This window comes from Zalophus californianus, chromosome 12 (genome assembly GCF_009762305.2).
Source record: "Zalophus californianus isolate mZalCal1 chromosome 12, mZalCal1.pri.v2, whole genome shotgun sequence".
NCBI lineage: Eukaryota > Metazoa > Chordata > Mammalia > Carnivora > Otariidae > Zalophus > Zalophus californianus.
The window spans coordinates 106,503,439-106,529,773 of NC_045606.1; the positions used below are offsets into that span (position 1 = coordinate 106,503,439).

At 49.4% G+C, this 26,335-nt stretch overlaps 1 protein-coding gene across 3 annotated transcripts in view; it reads right to left on the reverse strand.

Annotated features, from left to right (window-relative positions):
- The window catches only part of PTPRN2 (protein tyrosine phosphatase receptor type N2), an 809,200-nt gene extending 800,684 nt beyond the window's left edge, over positions 1-8,516 (reverse strand). For all 3 annotated transcript variants that reach the window (XM_035723337.1, XM_027574319.2, XM_035723336.1), the window contains exon 1: positions 8,315-8,516. In XM_035723337.1, coding sequence (XP_035579230.1) covers positions 8,315-8,405 — 91 coding nt within the window. In that variant the 5' untranslated portion in view covers positions 8,406-8,516. The remainder of the gene's footprint in view (positions 1-8,314) is intronic.
- Between the last annotated feature and the right edge of the window lie 17,819 nt (positions 8,517-26,335).

Below are 26,335 nucleotides of genomic sequence, written 5' to 3' on the forward strand. Positions count from 1 at the left end.
TCCCTGCTCCGCGGGGAGTCTGCTTCTCCCTCTCACCCTCCCCCCATCTCATGTGCTTTCTCTCTCATTCTCTCTCTCTCTCAAATAAATAAATAAAATCTTTAAAAAAAATAAAATTAAATTAAAAAATAAAATGTACTGGTAATGCTTTAAAAAAACCTCAGTAGTCAATTCAGCTGAGACTTGGACTCAGCAAAGAACTAGTATTTTCAACAATAACAATATTCCACCCTGTCTGGCCACCAAACTCCAACATTAACTGGAAAAAAAATGGAGCTTCCAGGAAGAGTAACAGCTATAGGACGGCCATTACCAAGGACTCTCCACCACCTCATATAATCCTCTCGAAAACATGAAGAGTTTGGTACTTTGCTCGTGGTATAAATTCAGAGAAATTACAGGTGAAGTCCTTTCATTTCCCTTGATTTTTTCCCCCTTGACTTCTAATACGAGTATATTAGAGTGCAAACTGTAAGGGTTACCAGATTGGAAAGATAAGGCAATCTCTCAGTCTGTCAACATATGCTGCATGGAAACACTGTTTTGTCATTTAATTTCTGTCCTGGACCCATATCCAGTCATTCCCCACCATGTTTCCAGGAATCACCTATATAGTATCTGTTTCTTTCCGTGTTTATTATTTCATGGAATCAAGGACGAAAACATGCTGGTGAAGCAGACAGAGAACATGGGAAGACTTGGTCACCAAGGATGGACACCTACCCCTTGGGACGGACCCTGGTATTTCCCACATGGGCTTATAATCACATCACTGCACTGCTCATACAACACTTAAATCAGACGGAAGACTAGTGACCTTAACCTAGACCTCTTCTCAGGCAAAAGCAGAGAAAGAGATTCAAGAAGTCCTGAAGTATATTTTGGCAAAAGCAGATGTGCCTTTGCAGGACGGAACGTGCCTTGAGGTGAGAAGGTGGATGGACAGATGGTGGCCCAAGCTGCTTCCTCACCCAGTTTCCCATTCCCAGCCCACCACTGAGAAATAAGCTCTCGCTAGTAGGCCTCGTCGGCCGCCATTAAAATACCAGCTATTTCAGAGAATATACAAATCGCTGAATTGGCTTCAAGCCCTACCACAGGTTAATTACTGCTTTGAACTGGATTAAAGCCACGGCCCCAAATGGAAAAAGCATCAGCCTCCCATGGCCAGTTTTACTGGCTGCTCTGTCCATTTACAAGGTGACTATATTTCACTGTTGGAATAAGAACTGACTTGCACCATTAATATAAAGTCCTCTTCCTGGGGCGCCGGGTGGCTCAGTCGTTGGGCGTCTGCCTTCGGCTCAGGTCATGGTCCCAGGGTCCTGGGATCAGCCCCGCATCGGGCTCCCTGCTCCGCAAGGAGTCTGCTTCTCCCTCTGCCTCTGCCCCCCCCCCCACCTGCTCATGCTTGTGCTCTCTCGGTCTCTCTTGGTCTCCCTCTCTCTCTCTCAAACAAATAAAATCTTTTAATTAATTAATTAAGTCCTTTTCCCTTTGGGAATCAGGTCAGCTCTTCTCCTGAAAATTCCTTCCACCAAACAAACCATTTCCAAGCATCTTTTGTACTGTATGTAGGACATTGCATCAGAAGCCAGAATGGGCCTTCAGAACACACAGTGACACAGAATGCCCATGTCATGTGAGGGAAAGTTTCATTCTTTGCTCTACCAGATGCCTCAGAAAATAACGAAAGACTAAAATGAGCCATCCCTTTTGCTTGTTTGCCACTCTAAATGTCAAGCTTGGATGGAATCTACTCTTAAAATTTTCTTGAGAGTCATCCCTCCTTCATCCCTTACTCTGAAGTAGGCTTTTACTTGTAGCAGGTCTGAAATGAGAGCTAGCTTCTTTGATGTTTGTGTCACCACATTTAAAAAACCTGACGGAAGCACAGAAGCATTCTGAATAGTGTTTATGAACACATTAAGCCGTGAACTCTATGGTGGCACTTGCATTCCTGCCATGAGGGAAGGCTAAAAGTGTCCAAAAACACGTTATCCATTTCCAAACATCAAGATTCACTGAGAGGCTACCCAGATAATTGAATGACACCCAGAACAAAACCCAAGTCAGAAAATCAACACCCGCCCCCCACCTCAGACCAAAGAGCATTTTCAGGGGCGCCTGGGTGGCTCAGTCGTTGGGCGTCTGCCTTCGGCTCAGGTCGCGGTCCCAGGGTCCTGGGAACGAGCCCCGCATCGGGCTCCCTGCTCCGCGGGAAGCCTGCTGCTCCCTCCCCCACTCCCCCTGCTTGTGTTCCCTCTCTCGCTGTGTCTCTCTGTCAAATAGATAAATAAAATCTTTAAAAAAAAAGAGCATTTTCAAATTCTCTCTCAGACAGGCCCATTGAGCCTAGTGGTTCTGAAGCTCCTTAGGGAAAGGCAATCTGACAACTGAAAATCACCTCTGTCCCTGTAATACCTTGTGGAGTTACGGAGCCGTGTTCTAAGAGCGCACACATCCCTTCTGCGTCCTAAGGAGCTATCGCTGCGCCTCAGCCTGGGGCCGCCCACTGGAGAGAAAAGGAAACTCTGAAGAGGCCAGAGAGTAGGACCCAATGCACCAAGTATCTTACTGTACCTCCTGACCCCTAAGCCTCAGTCTTTCCATCTCTAAAACGGAAGTTATAAATGCTCACCCGTCAAGATGTTTCTGGGAGTACATGTTACTGCACGTAAAGGGTTGCGGAGGTTGCCAGGGGCTCAGAGTAGGCTGCCACTACAGAAGGGGGGGCTCAGGGCAACGCTGGGGGGCGGGAACTGTTCTCTGAGCTGTCATCAGAATCTATACCTAGAATGATACACCAAAACAAAAAACTCAATTTCACCGTAGGGTCCTTTTTAATTAAAAAAGAGAACGTGCCCCAGTCTGTTTTATAACTATTCCCCTCCTGCCCGTTCAACTGCCCTCACAGAAACCATTACTAGTCCCATGTACTGAGAAGGAGTGTCCTTGCATTTTCTGAACCATAATCATAGGCCTGAGGGAACAGATGAAAATGAAAGAAATAAGATGCGCTGTTATCCACAACGGACAGTTAACACCAAGCGATCATCACAAAACCCTGAACAGCTTCCTTATCTCTTCACATCATACACACAAAGACCATTTTAAAGACAGACGGCCCCTGACGTTTCACCCAGTAGCACGTCTAGTCCAAAGTTCAGTGCCTTACACGTACAGGTGAGTCATCCCCTCATCGGTGCAGAAGCCAGCTAACAAACAAAAAAGTCACTTAACATGTGAACATAAGTGTTTCCAGGGGAACCACACCCCTCCTCACTTCCTGCCCTAAATATTTAAACAGTGGTTGTAGCAAACTTGTTGGAGATAGCACGAATTAAAAGAAAAAACTTCCTTCTTCCTTCAACAAACTGTTTCCAGCCAGCAGAAAAGTGCACTGATTATCTTCTGCTTCTTGGGTTTTCTGTCCCCCTATCAACCAAGATTAAAAAATAAGTCCAGCTGGGTCCACATTCATGAAGGTCAATTTAGACTAATGTGGAAACAGCTGCTGGGTGCTTTTATGTGGAGTAAAGAGTTATCTGCTACGAATTCAGCTGTTTGCTTTCTCAGGAAATGGAACATCTTGTCAGTAGAGATAAGGCAGGTTCTTGGTTAACTGAGCCTCACTGGGCCTGCATCTACTGGCATACACCTAGATTCAAATTCTTTCTGCCCATTTGTTAAGGGTTTTTTTTTTTAAGATTTTATTTATTCATTTGACAGAGAGACACAGCGAGAGAGGGAACACAAGCAGGGGGAGTGGGAGAGGGAGAAGCAGGCTTCCCGCGGAGCAGGGAGCCCGATGCGGGGCTCGATCCCAGGACCCTGGGACCACGACCTGAGCCGCCCAGGTGCCCCTGTTTTTTGTTTTTCGCCTCTCCACATATAAAGAATCCTTAAACTAGCAGTATTTACACATACCCAGGCATATCTTAAATATATGCCACCCAAAGCCAAAAGGTTATTTTTAGTTTGGGTCACATTTAGTTACGTTTAGTTACAAACACCTTTTCGTAAGGAATTTTTAAATTCTAAGGTAATGCTCTGAGAGGTCATGGTAATAAAAACCTTTCTTAATAAGATCATGTATAAGGACGGCTCAGCTAACCCCATCCCTCTTTCAAACTTCTCCTCTTCCTAACTTTTAAAAATAAAAAAGTGGGTGAATAACTGCATTCACAAATTAGGTAATACTGCCTGCCTGGGGGCGGGGGAGAACAACAAAATAAACTCAGAATGCAGCAATTATCATCACATAAAAGACACAATAACTGGTATAGCGCTCATCAAAACATCACCCTGAGTGATCATCCTGGCTGCAGGTCTCAGCCTAACTGCAGATTTACCATACTGCTGTTGCCCTCCTGCACGGAAAGCCAAGGACTCAACAAGTCTGCACATCTTACGGCCTATAGAAATGCCTGCACACACGGCACAACCCAACACCACCACAGAGCAAAGTAGAAAGCCGACTACCGAAAATTAAGCACACCTCCTACATTGGTGGGTACCACTGATGATGATCTTGGTAACCAGGTGCAAAAACAGATCGGCTTTTAAAAAGAAGAGCTGCAAGATGCTGAGATGCACAGCTAAGCTTAGCACTGAGAGGAAGCCATCTCAAAACCTCTTTTATTCCCCACACATTCCTTCCGAGCCTGACACATTTAACTGCTGTCTCTGGACACAGGAGACAGAAGCACGACAGTTCCACCCAATGCATCTGGTTTCGTGGATGAGCCCACCGTCACCTCCCTTCCACAGAAGCCCGGGGTTTTCCAGGGGCCCCAATCCTTCTGCATGGGCACATCAGCACCAGCCGCTGAAGGAGCCGGAGCAGGGGGAGGGGACAGGCAAAGAAAGACTCACAGCCTGAAAGGAGGTAGCAGGGTTTTTGCTCTAGGGGAGGAGCAGGCTGCTCATTACCATACACCCACCAAAATCAAGAGCTATGGACCCTAAGAAGTAAAGATGGACGCGGGCTTTTGTGATGGAAAGGATGCTTTGATTTAAAAACAAACAACCACGCTGCCTAGTTCACAAAGCAAGCTGACCCCTGCTCTTGGCTGCTCTCTCCTCAGCTCCAAGTGGGCTCACTGGTGAATGAAAAATGTGTGGGCTAATTAGGAGACAAAAACAAGGGAGAAAAAGAAACACCTATCTCAAAGCTAGAGGCACTGGCTTGCTTTGACTTTGGATTCTCCAAGCAACATTTGCATGAAAGGTTGACTCTGTCCTTTGGCAAATGAGATTCTTATTTCTTTAGCTAGAGAAGGGTCTTTTATATGACTGCTCTTAAATGTGGGGCTGTTCGAGCAGGTTCACAAACTGGCTTCCCTCTAACTAAAAAATGGCCTAAAGACAAACACCTGGCATTCAAATCAGACTTATATAGTACTGGGCACCTGAACAAAAGGATGTCCTGAAATCACAGAGAAAGGCAGAGGGAAGGAACAAAGGAATACCCAAAGATGGAACTATATGAAGAGAAATCGCTAAACTACCCTGGACAAGGCTGCCTGATGCAGCAGTGGTATTTTGACTAGAAGCAAAGTTGAATCATATCATTGATGGGGGTGCCATTATTCCCACTCTGTTCAGCTCTGATGATAGTGTCAAAGATAATGGAAAACTATGTGTCATAAAGCAGCTTTTTGCACCAGAAAGACATGGACACATAGGCGATGCAAAGGCAGGAAGCTAGAGTGATTAAGGGGGGAAAGGTACCCTTAAAGAAAGGGAAAAGGTGAGACATCTGCTGCCACTCGGATGCTGTCAAGAGCTGTTGTGGAAATACGGTAGTGTCATAGAATGTGGCTCAGAACAAGGAGAATAAACTCAGATTTTAGTACTTTTGCTGACCCTGGTTTTCATTAAGAGGTCCTTCACTGTCTAAATCTGAAGAGGACTCTGGCTCAAGTCAAGGCAGCCTGTACGGAAAGACCTGGTCTTAGGTCTTACTGGTGTAATGGAGACTCCTCATTTTAACCTACAGTTTTATGATGCTGGCAAGGAGCAAAAACTCAGATCTCCTTGAACTGTGTGTATTCTTTAGGCGTCAACCTAAGCTAAACAAATAAAAAGAGTACAAGTGACATGGCTGGGGCCAAAACTGTCTCCAGGTGATCCTTCACTGTGCATTGCATCATTATTTGGAACAATGTACTTAGTGTGACCGTTACCAAACAAATGGCTGAGAAAGAGAAACATGGTAGCATATACCTCTGAGGTGACTATGGTTCCCCCTGCACTTTCTGAAGATTGGGTATATGAATTCTGGTAATATGGCAGCAGCATTCTGGGTGAGGGCATTAGGGATAGAAGGCTGAGTGACCAGGATGCAGGGGCCTTACACAGGTAAACAAAGCTACATGCTATTCCAGGTTGGGTCCCAAAAGGAGAAGACCACACTTACATTTTACCTGTATACGCTGCCAGGCGATTTCCAATCACATGGAGAATGGAGCAGGTTAACCCTATTCACCTGGAGTCCTTGAGACAGTGTGAATGATGTCTGGACCCCCAATGTCCCACACAAAGACAGTATCCAGGAGACTCACTGAAGTACGTCGTAAGCGGAGGAGAAATAAGGCACCCTTTTTTAAATATGATTCAACTTTGCCTGTAGCCAAAATACCATTGCTTTGTCAGGCAATATTGTCCACGACAGTTCCGCGATTTTCTTCTCTTCATACCCTTCCAGTTTGGGGTTTTCCTTTGCTCCCTCCCTCAGCCACCTCTCCCTTCTTCCTTCCTCTGTGATTAGATTAGATTAGAACTGGGAATTCTGATGGAAAAAAGAGTAGTTAAGAACCACCCACCCTTCCCTAGAACATCACCTGAGCCTGGTTCTCCCTGACCTGTGTGTACGTGGAGGGCTGCATCAGGCCAACCGAGCGAACAGCTCTCACGTGAGACGCCGGAGGACGCACACACAGCTCAACCTTCATCACTAGTTTGAGGCAAGGGCCTGGAGATCTAGCAGAGTGGGCCAGGCCCCCCGACAAAAATGATCGGTGCCCTCAGCACCCCGGAATGTGGGGGGGTGGGACACACCCCTCCACCCCAGGGGGCGAGGCCCTCCCTTCAAATCACCAGCTGTCCCTCTAACTGTGCCACGCTGCCCACCGGGCAGAAGTACATGTGAGGAGACAAGTCAAGCAAGGAAAAAATTCATGGCAACTGGTCTGCCGTTAGCCGGAATCTGGGGAGATGGCGCTCTCCTGGCAGGCTCTTTGTGTGGGACCACAGGGGCCCAGCAGGGCCGGCCCAGGAGGCCAAGCGTCCGCCCCCTCTTCGCGACCCAGCACCGCTATTTGCCCTCACTTTTAACACCTATTCACCACCTATTACTCGAATCCATTATGTTTAGTAATTGCGGCCTTGAAAGTAAATCTCCTCCCCAAAAAGACTGGCGTGGGGCCCTGCCTGCTTCCCGGGTAAAACGGTCAACCTGCAAGGGGGCGGATTCCGGGCTCACTCCCCGGGGAGAGCGCTTCCCTCCCCGCTTCCTTCCACCTCAGTCGCGGAAGGAAAATGTCCGTCTGCTGGCGAGGCTGTCGGTGGCAGAGTCCACGCGCCGACCACGCAGGCAGGAGTCGGCCGCGCGGCTTCCCTCCATTCGCCCCAGGCCAGGTCCCGCGCCCCCGGGACCCTGCCCCGCGGCCACACGCACGCGCGGGGCGCGCCCTTCCCCGGCCGCCCGGGCCTGACCCGGGCGGAAGTCCTCGCGGGGAGGGGCGCCGGGGAGGAAACTGAGGCAGGGCGCTGCGGCGAGGACAGGGAGGCGCCCCGGGGAGGGCCGAGAACCCGCGAAACCCCCCGCTGCTGCAGCGAGCGCGCTCTCACCGCGCCCCACCCCCCCACGCGTCCAGAAACCTCCTCCCCACCCCCTCCCCTCCCTCACTGAGAAGCCCCCTACCCCCTCCACTCACCAAAAAGCCCCCTTCTCCTCTCCTCCCCTCCCCCGCCCCTCACTCGCCAAGCCCCCTCCCCCCGCCCGCCCTCGCCGACAAGCCCCCTCCCCCCAACCCCTCACTCGCCGACCGTCCCCCGCCCCCTTCACTCGCCCACAAGCCCCCTCCGCCCGCCCGCCCTCACTCGCCCACAAGCCCCCTCCCCACGCCCCTTCACTCGCCCACACGCCCCCTCCCCCTGCCCCCCACTAGCCGAGAAGCCCCTTCCCCGCCCCCTCACTCGCCGAGCAGCCCCCTCCCCCCGCCCATGACTCACCAAGCAGCCCCCACCCTTTCCCCCTCCCTCAGGCGCCTCCTCCCCCACTCCCAGACCCCCCCCCCCAACTCACCGAGGAGCCCCGGAAGCGGCCGGGCGCGGGGCGCGGGTGCAGTGTGCGGCGGCAGCGGCAGCAGCAGCAGGAGCGCGAGCAGCGGCCCCATGTCGGCGGCCGGGCGGGCGGCGCTCAGTCCATGGCGGCGCGGCGGGGGCGGCGGGACCGACTCTGGCGAGCACCGCTCCTCCCTCCCCGCGCTGCCCGCGCCGCCGCCGCTTCAGCACCGGACAGCGCCGCCGGCCCCGCCCCCGCCCAGGCCCCGCCCCGCCGCGCGCCCGCCGGCCCCGCCCACGGCGCCCCGCCCTCGGCCCGGCCCACCTGCCGGCGCGCGGCCTTCCACCTCCACCCGTGCCTGACGCGAGGGCCCCGAGCGCACCCCTGCCCCCCCGGGCCTGGGGCCGCACCGCCCCGCCCCAGCCGCGGCTGGAGGGACGCGGAGAGTTAGCGTGCTCCCTTGGCCTGGGATGGAAAGGCCCAACCCTTCTCTGCAAGGACCGTGGCAGGTGCCCACCCGCGCTGTCCCACGCGGTGTCCGCGAGCACGGGGGGCCGGCGGCCATTGACGTGTAGCTGGTGCCGCCAAGGACCGAATGCCTGCTTTTAGTTTTATTTAGTTCATGTAAGTGACCAGAAGTGGCTGTCGCGCGGCCCATCAGAAAGTGTCCTGGAGCAGAGGGGTGTGGGGGTCTTCAACCTGCGAAGGGGGGAGACTGTGGGACCCCGGCCTGGAGGGTCAGTCCCTCCCGAGTGGGGACGCGGGCCCGGTGGGGTTTGCCTGGAGTCCCTCCCTGGCACTGTCCAAGGGTCCTTGAGGGGCGCTGGGGACCTTGCGGACCTCCCAGGGAGACTTCTGCTTCTCAAAGACCGTTGCAGGGCTGCAGGGGTCCTAGGAGGGGGGCGTTTTAGGTATCAGAGGGAGCTGCGTGTGTGTGTGTGTGTGTGTGTGTGTGAGAGAGAGAGAGAGAGAGAGAGAGAGAGAATGTGAGTGTCGAGTGTGTCAGCAGTGGGGTGTGAGTGTGGCTGTATTATGCGGGCGTGGTTTGTGTGTCCAACCCGTCTGTCATCACCATCGTCCCGTGTGGCCCTGCCTGGATGCCCCAGGCTCCACCTGCCTCATTCAGCATTTGGCTGTGGCCTGGGCCCCCCCACCCCCACCCCCAGGGGTCCGCTGGCCTAGGTCGACCCTCAGTCGTGCTGTGTGCCTTGTCTGTTTCTCTTTGCAGCCTGACCCTCATCAGCCAGCCTTCCCGTGTCCTCTCCCTCCTTGCCCGTTATCACCCCAACAAGGCTGGCCTGATGGGTAGATGGTGAGGGGACCGTGCCGCAACCCAGGCCCTCTGCAGTCGGGACTAAATATCGGGCCTGACAGCCCCAGCGTTCACCTCCTTGCTGACGCCTGTCCTCCCTGCCGGGTCCCCCCCTCGTCCCACCCTGCTCAACGTGCTGTCCCCGTGCCCAGGAAAGCAGTTCCTCCTCCTCTGTCTCCGATGTGACCCAAAGGCCCAGGGAGCACTTGTCCACCTGCGGGGACAGAGCAGGAGAAACCATTGTCCCGCTCCACACTTGCCCACAAGTCTGCGTTTCGTAACCTGCAGATCCCACAGAGCAGGGGTGCCAACCTGTTGGGGGAAAGGGTGGTGGATGCGCTTTCCGGTAGACTCGGGTTTCTTTACTCACCGCGTTTTCTGAGCACTTAGGACTTAAGGACTCTGAGTTAGCACGGTGCTGCTCCCAGCTCAGAGCAGATGAGACTCCTCAAGTAGAATTCACCAGTGAGATGATTCATCCACGGACTCTCTGAGGAAGTCTAGAAGACAGTTGATCCTCAGCTCAGTCACAGCACCCTGCAGACCAGTGGTGCATGCAGGGCATACCGCGGACCTGCGCTCCCAGGTGTGGGCGATCCACCTCAGCGGACGCGAAGGCCAGACAGGGAGAGAGCACCGCTCGCGTGGCTGTGCTCACATGGGGGCTGCCGCCCTGACTACGGAGGGCTGGCTGGTGATAAACATGGCGACAGAAACCAGGAAACAGGATCTAGATGGCCTAGAAGGTAAAGCTTGTTCATGGCGGGCCCACAAGGTGGCGCAGAAGCGGGAGCATGGTACAGGTCACTGGTCAATGCCGTCACTGGGCAATGCCCAAGGACCTGCCACCAGACGTCTAACTCCATTTCTCTGTTGTAGACGAGGGTCACTGCGCTCTGGCTGTGAAGGGAGCCAGCCGTCCAGGGACCAGGACACGGAGGTCACTGGGCGAGATCCCTCGTGAAGGACCCAGAGGAGCTTTGGACCCTCCTGAGCCTGGTCCCTGGAGGACTGTTAATGTGGGGGCTGCAGTGTTCCTTGGCATTGTGAAACAGGTCTCCCAGGAAGGGCACGGGGTCATTCTCATTGTTCTGGGGCTCCTGAGTGCAGTCTCCTGAACCCTGGGCCTGCTTCACCCCAAGGGCTGCGGCCTCAGGACTCTGGCAGAGTCCAAGCAAAGCTCAAGGTCCAGTGCCCCAGGAAAGGGAGATGGAAAACCAGAGGCACGGGAGGGACTGCAAGGAAATCATAGTGACAGAGATACTGAGGGGCGCCTGGTGGCTCAGTTGAGTGTCCGGCTTTTATTTTCAGCTCAGGTCATGACCTCAGGGTTGCAAGATCCAGTCCCAAGTTGGGTTCCATGCTTGGGGGGGAATCACCTAAGATTCTCTCTCCACCCCCCACCCCTCACCTGCACTGGCACGCCCACAAGCTCTCTTTCTAAAATAAATAAATAGATCTTTTTTTAAAGATTAAAACAAGAAAAGAAATTCTGAGAAGCAGCACAAAACCCACAAAGGTGGGGATGACTTCACCAGTGCTGGCCTCAGCTTCGCAGGCCATGAGATCTCAGCTCTGCTGAAATGACAGAAGCCACTAGAGGCAGAGAAAAGGAACACCACAGAAGGGAGGAAGGGAGGCAGGAAAGTTTGGCTTTAGGAAGAACGGCCAGTCCAGGGCTCAGTCTGAGGTGGCCCAGCTTTCTGGTCTAAGAGAGGGCCATGCGTGGCTCTTTCTGGAGTGCAGGCCAAGCAGATGGTCATGATCAGAAACCCGGTGCATGACCCAGACACACAAGGAGATGTGCATGTGTGTGTCCTTGCGTTTGCCCAGGTGTGACTGCACACACGTGCATTTGTGCATGAGCCTGTGTGTGTATGTCTGAATTTCAGCTGTACAAGGCACATGTATACATCTGTCTGCTTTGTGTACACACTCAAACATCCCAACACGTGCTTTTTCCCTGAGTCCTTTAGATAGGTGTTCCTACATGTATTTATACTTTGTGGCTTTCACTTATGAAATCACTTAATCCATTATTGTCACACTTACTGATGATGTGTACCCATTGTGTGCCAAGGTCTGCTCAGTATGTGATGCAGTCTTACAGTTCACGTAAGAACATATTTGCATTCATAGGTCAGTCTCATCCAAGGAGACTTTCAAGGTCAGACACAGCCCTCGATCTTCCTCTTTCTCCAAGGACCTCCTGTTAGGCTGAGGAGGTAGGTGGGGTGGAACTCCCAGGGAGGACACAGGACTTGGGGCCAGAAGGTCAGGGCTGAGTTCTGATGCGGCACGTGACAGCTCTGTGACCTTGAATGTTGCTGAGCGGTGACAGATCAAACTATTGACCAACCCGATGGTTTGGACTGCATTGGGTCAGCGCTCTGGAAACATCAGAGTTGACATCACAGAATAGCTGTGACACCTGATTAGGACCAGGAAGCATTCACAGTGGGGTGGCTGGGCCTCTGAGTCTGTGTTGAGAAGGTGGCCATCTCTGGGGGGGTGGGGTTCAGTGGACGGTGAGACCCAGAGGAGGTGGCTCAGTCGCCAATCCCCACGGCACCCCTTGCCCGGCCTCACCCTGTCCTTCAGGTGGAAGCCAGGCTGGAAATGCTCACTGGGTGCCCACTCGATCAGGAACAGCGTTCTCAAGGAGGAGAGATTTGCAGTGAGACTCAAGGTGAGCACAGACAGCTTCTGCACATTCTGTGTGAACAGAGGCCCATGGATATGTGGTAATGAGCATCCTCAAATTACTGGACAGTTGGGCCCTCACTGAATGTCATAGTATGGTTAGCTGTGATGAAACTGGAATTACTGACTAAAACGGTCAAAACTGCCAGGTTGGCCACCTTCAATTGGCTAGCTTTCATCTTTCAAACACAGCTCACTGCCTGGGTGTCTATTCGAACTGTGAACCGGGGTGTGAGTCATCTGATGGGCCAGGTGCACCTTAGAGGGAAAGCAGCGGCCAGGCCCCGGAGAGGAGCCTGCGTGGGCCTGGGATGAACCATGTGCACCCCCACTGCTGCAGACGAGGCACCACGGCACTCAGTCACCAGGAAGCCCCCTGCTACCCCAGAGGCCCTTGTCCCAAGGGCACCTGCCTCCTGTCATCCAGCACACCTCTCTGGCCCCAGACGGTGACAGCCCCAGAGCAGGAAGAGGGAAGCGGCGTCCCCCATATTGCTCCTAGGCCCTCAAACTTGGAAGAACTAGGTTGAGCATGTTGGATGCTGTGTTACTGGCCTTTGCCAGTCGGCAGAGTCAGGGGCAGGAGGTACAGCGACCCGGTGTGGTGTGGAGTTGGTGCTGCTGACGGCACAGCTTCCCTGCAGCCAACAGTTCTCTTGTCCGTCTTTGTGGCCCCCTCCCACCAAACGTCAGCGGAACGCGATGGGCTGGACATGTTCAGAGCTGGCCCCTAGGCACTACCTGTTGGTTCCATTCCCTGGCCTGCATCTGTGTCTTCCTTGGCTCTGCGGGCTCCCTGCCTCCCGTGCAGCCCTTGGCTTCGCCAGGTATGTCGGAGGCCTCTCAGTCGCTCTGCTCGCAGGCTTGCTGGCCTGTGTAAGTCAACCAGCCTCAGGTTCTTCACTACTAATAAACAGTCACGGGTTGTTAACAATGAGAGAAATGTCTACCTTTTAAAGCACTGGCAAGGTACCAGACGCTGATCGCAATGACGGATGGCACTGTGATTACCCCCCCATTCTACAAGACCAGGCTGAGGAGATTCAAACCATCTTCCAGAGTTTAAGTGGCAGATGTGGAGCTCAAATCCACAGCGTCTCGCTGCAGAGTCCAACATCCCACTTCCAGCCTTTCCCGGTTCACCATCTGACAGTTTGGTGAGAAAACTCTGGAAGCCAGTCCTTGTGGTGGCATCTAGGCCTCTCCAGAGCAGGGGTCAGCCTGCCCAGCAGGACAGTGACCGGGTGCTGTTTAGGGCAGTGATGCCAGAGATATTTGGCATCACGAGGGGCTTCATGTTTAAATCAGTGTTCTTTCACTTAAAGTCAGAAGGAGGGGCGCCTGGGTGGCTCGGTCGGTTGAGCATCTGCCTTCGGCTCAGGTCATGGTCCCAGGGTCCTGGGATCGAGCCCCGCATCGGGCTCCCTGCTCAGCAGGAAGCCTCCTTCTCCCTCTCCCACTCCCCCTGCTGTGTTCCCTCTCTCGCTGTGTCTCTCTGTCAAATAAATGGATAAAATCTTTAAAAAAAAAAAAGTCAGAAGGAGATACATCCGGGAAAACCTAAAGCAGCATGCCTTTAGTGAACTTGACCAAAAGTTAAACTTTGCAGAAAGTCACATCCTCCCTGCAAGCTGGCTAATCAGTCTATTTCTGGAAGATATCCATATCCTGTGGTGCTTTCCCAGAATGTTCTAGATGGACAAGTGGTATAAGGACCTGGCTGAAAGTCTCCTGGTAAAGCAGCAGAAAAAGATGAAGCCAGCCTTGGGCACTGCCTCACCTCTGGGAGCCCTTCTCCTACCACCTGCTTTCCCCCAGGTTATGATCCAGCATTCATGCCCCTGGACCCACAGGGACCACTGTGCCAAAGAAGAGGTCTAGCCTGCCCAGAACCAAGTCGTTCAGACCAGGACTACAAACAGCCTGGGCCTCCTGTCAGTTCTCTGATCAGCTCAACTCTGGGCCAGGTTGGAAGCCAACCATCTGCAATGTGATAGGTCTTAAATGTGCCGGCATGAGTGTCCTTGGGCCACTTTCAATTAGAGTAACTGTGAGTGTTGCCATTTGGATTTCAGAACTCAAGTTCCCACAAAACAAGACTCCACTGCTTCATTTTGCAGTGAGAGAGCCTCCTCATTTATAATTTGTGTTTCAGTCTGAGGATTATAGAAGACCCCACAAGCCTCAATTAATTAAACTACAGTCCCCTTTGGAAAGGCAAGTAATGTCTCCAACCAAATGAAACAGAGCTAAGACCACATGGGGTGGTGGATTAGTCCCAAATCAGAATTCAAATGATGTTTATTGGCAGAGCCAAACCAACACAGCCTTACATCTGATTTGGACTAATTCCCAACAGGTAACATTTGAAAACCAAGTAGCTTTGGGGATGAGGTAGACAGGAAATCCCAATTTGAATGCCATGCACCCACACAGCACTTTAAGACGTTAATAATGCCTTCCCGAGCACCACCTTAGTGGCCTCACCTTATCACTGGATAAGCTTTATTACACAGCTACCACCTACTCAGCAAAATACTATAGTGCATAGGAGGGTTGTCAAGAAACATACTCTGAAATAAGGAAGCACTTCATATCTGATACCTCACTGATGTGACATGAGCATTACTATCCAGATTTTAGAGATAAAGTAAGGCTCAGAGAGTTTTCATAACTTGCCCAAGCCTCCAGATAATAAGAGGCTAAACCAAAATGTGAAGCCAGATTTAATCTCAAAGCCACACCAGAATGTCCCAAAGGGTAGGTATCTCACAGAAATCCAGAATTGAGATGCTCCTAGTGTGGAAACTTTTAAAGGAGACCAGAGTCTTGTCAAAAGGCCACAAAAACAAACTAGAAAAAGGCTCCTACTGGCCAAATTCGCCCGACTTATAAAAATGTACTATTGATAATGACACTAAGAAAGCGTTAACAATATCCGACAGTTGCCAAGACACCAACTCATTCTTCTGAAAATTGGAAAATAAAGAAGTCAAGGCATTTATCCTGACTTTTCTGCATGAATAACGTTTCAGGTTAGCCAAATGATTTTTGAAGTAAAGTTCTTCTTTGCAGAAAAAGTCAAGGTGACCATTACAAAAGAATGACTTACTTAGAAAATCACCATTTTGCAACTCCTAGTAAAATAATAGATGTAGATAACAATAATCAAATGTTGATAAATAAAAGTGAGGCAGGACAGGATGGATCTAACAGATATATTCAGAACATTTCATCCTAAAACACAGAATACACATTCTTGTCAAGTGCACATGGAACATTCTCCAGAATAGACATGTTACGCCACAAAACAAGTGGCAACAAATCCAAAAAGACCAAAGTCATGCCATGCATCTTTTCTGACCAGACCACTATAAAACTAGAAATCAACCACAAGAGAAAGTCTGGAAAAACCGCAAATACATGGAGGTTAAATAACACCTACTAAACAATGAATGGGTCAACCAAGAAATCAAAGAAATAAAAAATTACATGGAAACAAATGAAAATGAAAACACAATGGTCCAAAATATTAGAGATGCAGCAAAAGCTGTTCTAAGAGAAAAGTTTATAGCAATACAGGCCTACCTCAAGAAGCAAGAAAAATCTTCTATAAACAACCTAACCTTACATTACACCTAAAGGATCTAGAAAAAGAACAAACAAAACCCAAAACCATCAGAAGGAAAGAAATAATAAAGATTACAGCAGAAATAAACAAAACAGAAACTACAAAACAATAGAACAATGAAACCAAGAGCTGATCCTTTGAAAAGATCAAGAAAATTAATAAACCCCTAGCCAGACTCAAAAAAGAGAGAGAATTCAAATAAACAAAATCACAAATGGAAAAGGAGAAATAACAACCAACACCACAGAAATACAAACAATTTTAAGATTATTATGAAAAATTACATGCCAACAAATCGGACAGGCTAGAAGAAATGGATAAATTCCTAGAAACATAAAACCTACCAAAATTGAAGCAGGAAGAATTAAAAAATTGGAGCAAAAAAAAAATTAAAAATTGGGGCAGACAGGATTACCAGCAATGAAATTGAATCAGTAAGCAAAAAATTCCCAACAAAAAAAGGTCCAAGACCGGATGGCATCACAGGCGAATTCTATCAAACATTTACTTCTATTTTTTTAGATTTTTTTAAATTTATTCATTATTTGAGAGAGAGAGCACAAGCAGGGGGAGGAGTAGAAGGAGAGGGTTAAGCAGACTCTCCACTGAGTGGGGAGCCTATTATGGGGGTCGATCCAAGGACTCCAAGATCATGATCCAAGCCAAAGTCAGATGCCCAACAGACTGAGCCACCAGGCACCCCAGAATTCTACCAAACATTTAAAGAATTAATATCCATTCTTCTCAAACTATTCCAAAAATTATAAGAGGAAGGAAAATTAAAAAATTCATTCTAGGGTGCCTGGGTGGCTCAGTCATTAAGCGTCTGCCTTCAGCTCAGGTCATGATCCCAGGGTCCTGGGATCGAGCCCCTGCTCAGCAGGAAGTGTGCTTCTCCTTCTCCCACTCCCCGTGCTTGTGTTCCCTCTCTGTGTCTGTCAAATGAATAAAATCTTTTAAAAAATTTTTAAAAAATTCATTCTATGAGATGAGCATTATCCTGGTAACAAAACCAGATAAAGACACTACAGAAAAAGAGAACTATAGGCCAATATCTCTGATGAACATAGATGCAAAAATCTTCAACAAAATATTATCAAACCAAATCCAGCAATACATTAAAAAAAATCATTCACCAAAATCAAGTGGAATTTATTCTCCAGATGCAAGGGTGATTTGATATTCATAAATCAATCAACGTGATATATCACAGCAATAAGAGAAAGAATAAAAGCCATATGATCATTTATTTTTTAAAAAAGATTTTATTTATTTGTCAGAGAGCACAAGCGGGAGAGTGCCAGGCAGAGGGAGAAGCAGGTTCCCTGCTGAGCAAGGAGCCCAACTCGGGACTCGATCCCAGGACCCTGGGATCATGACCTGAGCCGAAGGCAGACACTCAAATGACTGAGTCACCCAAGTGTCCCCATACGATCATCTAAATAGATGCAGAAAAAGCATTTGACGAAGTACAACATCCATTCATGATGAAAACCCTAAACAAAATAGGTCTAGAAGGAATGTACCTCAATATAATAAAGGCCATCTATGAAAAACCCACAGCAAAAATCATCATCAATGGGGAAAAAGAGAGCCTTTCCCCTAAGATCAGAAAAAAGACAAGAATGTCCTCTCTCACCACTGTTATTCAACATAGTACTGGAAGTCCTAACCACAGCAATCCAACAACAAAAAGAAATAAAAGGCACCCAAATTGGTAAGGAAGAAGTAAAACTTTCACTATTCGCAGATGACATGATACTATACATAGAAAACCCTAAAGATTCCACCAAAAAATGTACTAGAACTGATAAGTGAATTAGGAAAGTCACAGGATACAAAATCAATGTACAGCAATCTGTTGCATTTCTATACACTAAAAATGCAGCAGAAAGAGAAATTTAAAAAACAATCCCATTTACAATTGCACCAAAAATAATAAAATACCCAGGAATAAACTTAAACAAGGTGAAAGACCTGTACTCTGAAAACTATAAAACACTGATGAGAGAAATTGAAGATGACACAAATGGAAAGACATTACATGCTCATGGATTGGAAGAACAAATGTTAATATGTCTATACTACCCCAAATAATCTACACATTTAATGCAATCCCTATCAAAACACCAGCATCATTTTTCTTTTTTTTTAAAGATCTTATTTATTTATTTGAGAGAGAGAGAATGAGAGAGAGAGAGCACATGAGAGGGGGGAGGGTCAGAGGGCGAAGCAGACTCCCTGCCAAGCAGGGAGCACGATGTGGGACTCGATCCCGGGACTCCAGGATCATGACCTGAGCTGAAGGCAGTCGCTTAACCACCTGAGCCACCCAGGTGCCCCACCAGCATCATTTTTCACAGAACTAGAACAGTCCTAAAATGTGTATGGAACCACAAAAGACCCTGAATAGCTAAAGCAATCTTGAAAAAGAAAAAGAAAACTAGAGGGAGGTATCACAATTCCAGACTTCAAGTTATATTATAAAGCTGTAGTGATAAAAACAGTATGGTACTGGCCCAAAAACAGACACATAGATCAATGGAACAGAACAGAAAACTCAGAAATAAACCCACAATTACATGGTCAATTAATCTTTGACAAAGGATGCAAGAATATAAATAGGAAGGGCGCCTGGGTGGCTCAGTTGGTTAAGTGACTGCCTTTGGCTCAGGTCATGATCCTGGAGTCCCGGGATCGAGTCCCACATCGGGCTCCCTGCTCAGCGGGGAGTCTGCTTCTCCCTCTGACCCTCCCCCCTCTCATGTGCTCTCTCTCTCTCTCTCTCAAATAAATAAAAATAAAATCTTAAAAAAAAAGCATATAAAGAGGAAAAATCTCTTCAACAAATGGTGCTGGGAAAACTGGACAGCTACATACAAAAGAATGAAACTGGACCACTTTCTTTCACCGTACACAAGAATAAACTCAAAATGGATTAAAGACCTAAAAGTGAGACCTGAAACCATAAAAATCCTAAAAGAGAGCACAGGCAGTAATTTCTGACATTGGCCATAGCAACATTTTTCTAGAAATCTTTCCTGAGGCAAGAGAAACAAAAGCAAAAATAAACTATTGGGACTACATCAAAATAAAAAGCTTCTGCACAGTAAAGGAAACAACCAACAAAACTAAAACCTACAGAATGAGAGAAGATATTTGCAAATGACATATCTGATAAAGGGTTAGTGTCTGGGGCGCCTGGGTGGCTCAGTCAGTTAAGCGTCTACCTTCGGCTCAGGTCATGATCCCAGGGTCCTGGAACTGAGTCCCGCATCGGGCTCCCCACTGAGCGGGGAGCCTGCTTCTTCCTCTCTCTCTGCCTGCAGCTCCCCCTGCTTGTGCTCACTCTCTCTCTCTCCGTCAAATAAATAAAATCTTTAAATAAATAAATAAATGGCTGCTATCCAAAATATATAAAGAACTGATACAATACCCCAAAACCAAACAATCCAATTACAATATGGGCAGAATATGGGTGCCTGGGTGGTTCAGTCAGTTGAGCGTCCAATTCTTGATTTCGGCTCAGGTCATGATCTCATGGGTTGTGGGACTGAGCCCCAAATCAGGCTCCCCACTTGGCAGGAGTCTGCCTGAAGACTCTTTCCCTCTGCCCCTCCCCCCACTTGTGTGTGTGTGCGCTCTCTCTCTTTCAAATAAATAAATCTTTTTTAAAAAGTGGGCAGAAGATATGAACAGACATCTCTCCAAGGGAAACATCCAGATGGCCAACAAACACATGAAAAGATGCTCAACATCACATCATCAGGGAAATGCAAATCAAAACCACAATGAGAGATCACCTCACACCTGTCAGAATGGCTAAAATCAAAACCCCAAGAAACAACAGGTGTTGGGGAGGGTGTGATGAAGAAGGATCCCTCACGCACTGTTGGCAGGAATGCAAACTGGAGCAGCCGCTGCGGAAAACAGTGTGGAGGGTCTTCACAAAGTTAAAAACAGAGCTACTCTATGATCCAGTAATCACGCTACTGGGTATTTATCCAAAACATAGAGAACACTAATTCGAAGGGATACATGCACCCCTGTGTTTGTTGTAGCACTATTTACGATGGTGAAATTATGGAAGTAACCCAAGCGTCCATCCATAGATGAATGGATAAAGAAGTGGTGTGTGTGTGTGTGTGTGTGTGTGTGTGTGTGTGTGTGTGTGTGTGTGTGTATTTAATGGAACATTACTCGGCCATAAAAAAGAATGAGATCTTGCCATTTGCAACAACTTGGATGAAGAAAATATTATTCTAAGTGAAATAAGTCAGTCAGAGAAAGACAAATACCATATGATTTCACTCATATGTGGAATTTAAGAAACAGAACAAAGGAACGAAGGGGAAAAAAGAGAGATAAACCCAGAAACAGACTCTTAACTACAGAGAACACACTGATGGTGACCAGAGGGGAGGTGGGGGGGGGGGGGCGGTAGATGAAACAAGTGATGGGGATTAAAGAGTACACTTATCAGGATGAGCACTGAGTAATGTGTAGAATTGCTGAATCACTATATCATACACCTGAAACTAATAACACAGCGTGTCAACTACACTGGAATTAAAATAAAAAGCTTCAAAAAAACAGGGCAGGACATCATCAACATGGCAGAAGAAGAGTTTTCCAGTGTCTTACTCTGAAAGAACACGGATTTTGACAATCACCCACAGAAGAGACAGCCTTTATGGAAGTCCAGGAGTCTAACGGAGAAATTCCAGCATGTTGTTGGAGCACAAGATAATAACAATGTTAAGGATTATTCTTATTCACGATGGGATGCACCGGAGAGGGAAGATGGTTTCGTGTCCCCGCTTCCCCAAGGCAGCACAGCTCAGGGCAAGAGAGCCCTTCTGGCTCCCTCACTCCCCCTACAGGGCAGAGGGGGACGTGAGCGAGCATCCAGCTTCCTCAGCTTCTCCAGGTGTGTGGGATGCCACCAGAGAAACACATTTCCTTCTCACCCCGATGGAATACTGTGTGTGCCACACGGCCTGAGGAAGGTGGGGAGGAGCACCTGGAGGCCTGCCAGTGAGCCATTGGGTTCCCTTGCCTGTGAAGCCCCCCAGATGGCGTAAGGCACCCCACAGGCCCCATGTGTCACCCACATACACCCCAACCCCACGGCCAGCTCCCTGTTCGTGCACTTGTGGGAGTAAGCTTCTGCAGATGGCTAGACTGCAGGACCAGGAGAAACCACGCAAACTAGAGAATTCAGCACTCTCCTAGCGAAACCAAAAGGGAGGCCGTCAGCACCTGGCCTGGCTCTGCAGGACAGTTAGAAGTCTCTTCTCAAGACAGCACAAGTGTTGGGCGGCCATATCCCTGGAGATGGTCTGAGAAAGCCTGACTTCCTCACAGGCCTTGTGGTTACTAACTGATCCTGGGAATCCTAGAACCAAACTGGAGTCAGCTTAGTAAATTCTTACTTGGTTTAAGCAAAATAACTGTGAGTCTAGCAAACAAAGGTGACTTGGAACTTCACAATGACATCAAGGCCTCTCCCCCAGTCCCAGTGAATCAATCACCAGATACACAGAGCCTGGGGCTTTGGGGAGGATGCAGACATTACCAGCACGTGTTCTAACTTTCCCTCCTTCCTCCAAAGAACTGTAGCCATCATCAGTCCTGGCCAGGGCAGGGCAGATGCTAACACTTCTCAGGACTGCAGGGCCTTGACTCCACAGTCACCCTTGGCAAGCCAGGATGTCACCATGCCCTGCCACCACGGGCCCCCCAAACACACCCCATGCCATTTCCCTGGTGACTGAGTGTACCTCTGGGACATCAGGCTCAGTAATGGGAGCTACAGATTATTCCCCAACTGTGGAATGAAGAGGTACTGAAGTATGGAAGCAAAGAGAAAGTCTTTGAGTGCCCCCTCCCTACAAAGATATTAAAACCAATACTATGGATGAGCAATGTGGCATATTGATAAAACTGAATACCACTCAATAAAGAATTAACTACAAAGACATGCAAAAAATGGAAGAAGCTAGACACAGAATATTTCATGAAGCTCAAGAACCAGCAATACCCGCCATGGTGATGGGACTCTGAACAGTAGCTGCTTCTTCCAAGAGTGAAGGCAGGAGAGAACTTTCTGGGGTAATGGACATGTTCTCATCTTGATTGGGGTATGGGTTATGTGGCTGAATATACTTTTTAAAACTCATCAAACTGTAAACTTAAGATTGGTGAGTTTTACCACATGTAAGTTATTCAATTTTTAAAAAGTAATAGCAACTTTTCTAGAATTTCAGAGATCTATGCTCCTGTCAAAGATTTGAATGATGCCAGGTGGTGACTCCCATCACATGACTTTTACCCCAGCATGGCCTGCGTAGGAAGGCAGAAGCATCTTGGAGAACAGGCACGTTCTCGTGACAATGGCAAAAACGCAAGAGGACACCAGGCCTGGGTTTGAACCCAGCAACTGTCACTCCCGAGTCCTGCTACAGATAGTGCACAGCACACGGCCAGCCGAGGCAGCAGGCAAGCGTGACCCCAAGGTGGCCCTGCGTCTGGTGGGTAAGCTCTGCGGACACATGGGAGCAGGCACAGCACCACCTCTAAGGGACAGCAGTCCTTGGGAACTCTCAGGATTAGTAGGTGTACATTCTTACACTTCCTGGATAAACCTAAACGCTGCCAATTTTGTGAGACCCCAAATCAAAAGGTTTTCTAACTACAGGGCAAACTGCTTTGCCATTTGCCTTAAACCAAGCAGGACAGTTTCTGTGCCGATGGGGCCGGTGTGCTGCTGCAGGGAAGGGCAGCGTGAGAGCCACAGCGTGAGCTCCAGGGTTTGCAGCACAAGCAGGCATGCTACAGTAATTATTTTCTTCTGGAGGAAATGATCTTGGCTTGCTGTGGACCCTCAGAAACGAATGCTTGGGTTACCCCAGCGGAAGACCCTCACCAAACGTTCAGGGGAATGTGGAATGAGTAGCAAGACGGGGTGTCATAGAGCCCCAGCCACCAAAGAGTGCTGGCCCCAGGCCATTTCCCCCTCACGTTCCTTTCCTGTCTCTGTCGTTTGCATTTCATGTACTTCAGCTCATTTCATGGTTCCATTCTGTCACCCACTCCTGAGCACAAGTTGTGCTATTTAATGACATGAGTACCACTGGGCCTGCAGATCACTGACAGCATCCAGGCAGCCCTCGAGGAGGACCAGGAACTCCCTCCAGGAGGGTCTCCCCGCTGGGAATGGCGGCTCAAACGCAGGACTCCCTCCCCATGTTGGCCAGGAGACCCTGCTGGGTTCCATGTGTACTGAACAGAAAAGGCATTTGGGAGTGGGTGAGCAAGGACGCGGTGCACCAGAATGGAGGTGTGATCTTTGGGGGGAAAGCTGCCCAACATCAGAATTTCCTCCACCTGTGTGTTCTGGTGGAGGATGGAGTCAGTATGAGTTTCCTGTGGCTGCTTCGACAAATTACCACAACCTTTGGGGCTTTAAACAACACAAACACATTCTCTCACAGTTCTGGAGGCCAGCAGTCCAGTCTCACTGGCATAAATCGAGGTCTTGTGAGGCGGCGCTCCTTCTGAAGGCTCAGTGGGAGGCTCCATGTGCGCCTTTTCCAGCTTCTGGCGGCTGTCTGCAGCCCTTGGCTTGTGGCTACACCCTTCCAGTCTCGGCCTCTGTGGTCACTCTGCCTTCTGTGCGTGTGACAAGTCTGCCCCTCGCTCCCTGATAGGACCTTTAGGATGGCATCGGGGCCCACCGAATAAACCAGGGTAACCTTCCCCAACTCAAGATCCTAAACTTCATCACATCTGCAAAATGTTTTGCTGTATAAGGCAACACTGACAGGTCCAGGGATTATAGCAAATAGTTCGAGAGCCACTACCAGACTACCACAGGGCCCCTCAGTGAGCATGAATCCACATGCTGTTTATCCCAGAAATTTACTTTTACTTTGTAAAATGATCTACCCTAGAAACTTATCAATAGTAGTCTTTCAGCAAGCGATGTATTTGAATGGGAGCTATTATCTCTGAAAACTCATTTCTTTTCTACAAGGAAAGCAAGACCTACCACTTAACTGAGTGTAAGTTCACATGGAGGGTGATCAGTATGGGCTGTTGTGCAGATAAATGTGATTGGTGCATGATCATCAACCCTGCAACCAGACTAGACCAGAGCCCCAGCTACCAGATTCCAGACGGGGCCAAATTGGCATTGCCACAATGTACCTCGTAACTAGAGGAAACTCTTCACCCTGTGGGCCCCATCCAAGGAGTGGAAGGGCTGGATGAGGGTAGAGTCATGGAGGCTCTTTCTGGTGGCCATGACACATGGGGTCAGCACACCGTGTGGTCTTCGATACTCAGTAGGGGTGACCATGGAGCTGGGGTAAGGACTGCCGTAGCTGAACCTGGAGAGGTCATGGTGCGAGAGTCCATTCTACTGGGCAAGTTGATTTATGGGCAAGAATTGGAGGCCTGACTCACGTCTGCCCTCTGTACACATTTTCCCCACCCATCTGTCTGTCTTCCAGGCAGGAGATCCAGAACCCTTTAGAAACTGTTCTGCATGAGCATTTCAAATACATTCGGGCTGCTTATTCACATTTGTTCTCTTCGCTGTGTCACCAGTGGGAGGAGCTTCATGTGCCGTGAGTGACAGAGGCTGAAGAGATGTCCCCAAGGGACACAGGACTCCCTGTCAGATGCTGGTGCCAGGAATCTAGAGAAATGCAAATCAGGAAATTTCCCCTTCCTGGAAAAAAACAAAAAATGGCTGCCACATGACAGAAAAGCCACATAATATGTTAGCAGGTGAATTAAGACACCTCTGCTGAGGGGCGCCTGGGTGGCTCAGTGGTTAAGCGTCTGCCTTCGGCTCAGGTCATGGTCCCAGGATCCTGGGATCGAGCCCCACATCGGGCTCCCTGCTCAACGGGGCGTCTGCTTCTCCCTCTGACCCTCACCCAACTCGTGCTCTCTCTCGCTGTGTCTCTCTGTCAAATAAATAAAATCTTTAGGGCGCCTGGGTGGCTCAGTTGGTTAAGCGACTGCCTTCGGCTCAGGTCATGATCCTGGAGTCCCGGGATCGAGTCCCGCATCGGGCTCCCTGCTCAGCAGGGAGTCTGCTTCTCCCTCTGACCCTCCCCCCTCTCATGTGCTCTCTCATTCTTTCTCTCTCAAATAAATAAAATCTTTAAAAAAATAAAATCTTTAAAAAAAAAAAAGACACCTCTACTGAAATTAATCCTTCAGAAATGCCCTTTTAGAAAAAAGTGAGGTTCAGTCACGAGTCAGCTATAAAAGATGCCAGAACGTCCATGAGAACGTGGGCCTGAGAGGGGCGGCCACGCAGCCTTCAGCATGTGCTCCTGGACACTTCTTTTTTAAACTTCGACTCCACGTCCAGTGCAGAGCCCAACGTGAGGTTTGAACTCACAACCCTGAGATCAAGACCTGAGCTGAGATCAAGAGTCGGGACGCTTAACCGACTGAGCCGCCAGGCGCCCCACTCCTGGACCCCTTTACAGTTGTGCTCACCCCTCACAGCCACTGCTCCAGGAGCACAGAATGAGGCCTTCACCCCACTCTGACACCTAGTGTGACCCACTGTCCCAGGTCAGGGCATGTGCACTGTCACTTCTTTTTCAAAGGACAAAGGCAGAAGAGTTAGCCATCAGTGGTTCTAAGGGTGGCGTTCACTGTATTTTATGATGAATATTTTCAAAATCAGCAAGGTGGTACAGCCACGTCTTCTTAGTTTCTTGTTGTTCAATTCTGAGGGTTACCTCGAGAAATAGTTCTCACCTTAGAAATGGTTTATAGTTTAAATGTTTTGTGTTAGGGCAGTTTTTAAAGAACCATCACCTTTCCTCATGGATCTGCAGTTAGCAAAGGGCCGACTAGTCTGCCAGAGAGACGGTCCTGCAACAAGGGACCATAACAAGGGCCGCTGGGTGGTGGCAGCACTGCACAGGCCTCATCAAGTGGGGAGCGGAGCCCCCTTCCCTGCCCTGGGGCTGGTTTTCATGCCACCCAGCTAGCCCTGGGTGTCTGATGAGTGAGGTGGGGACACCAACCAATTTAGTCACATCATGTTGTCTCTGTTGTTTGCTGACTCATCCCTGGAGGGTGCTTTTGCTTGTGGGCTGTGGTGTGAAACCTTTGCTGTGTGTAAATGGGTGGCACACGGCTTTCTGTTAGATGTTAACACATGACATTAAGACTTCCGCTCCCTCTTGCTGCTGGGCCACTCCTGCCCATGCCCTGGGGGCCGGTCCCCAGGGTGGACATCTGGCTTCGGTGAGCGGTGTGTCCTCCCATATGGGTTTTCTGGCCTTCTGTGGTGCCCACACTATAGCACACGCACCTCTCTGAGCCTCCTTCCATGGTCTGCTCGGCCGTCTGGCATCTT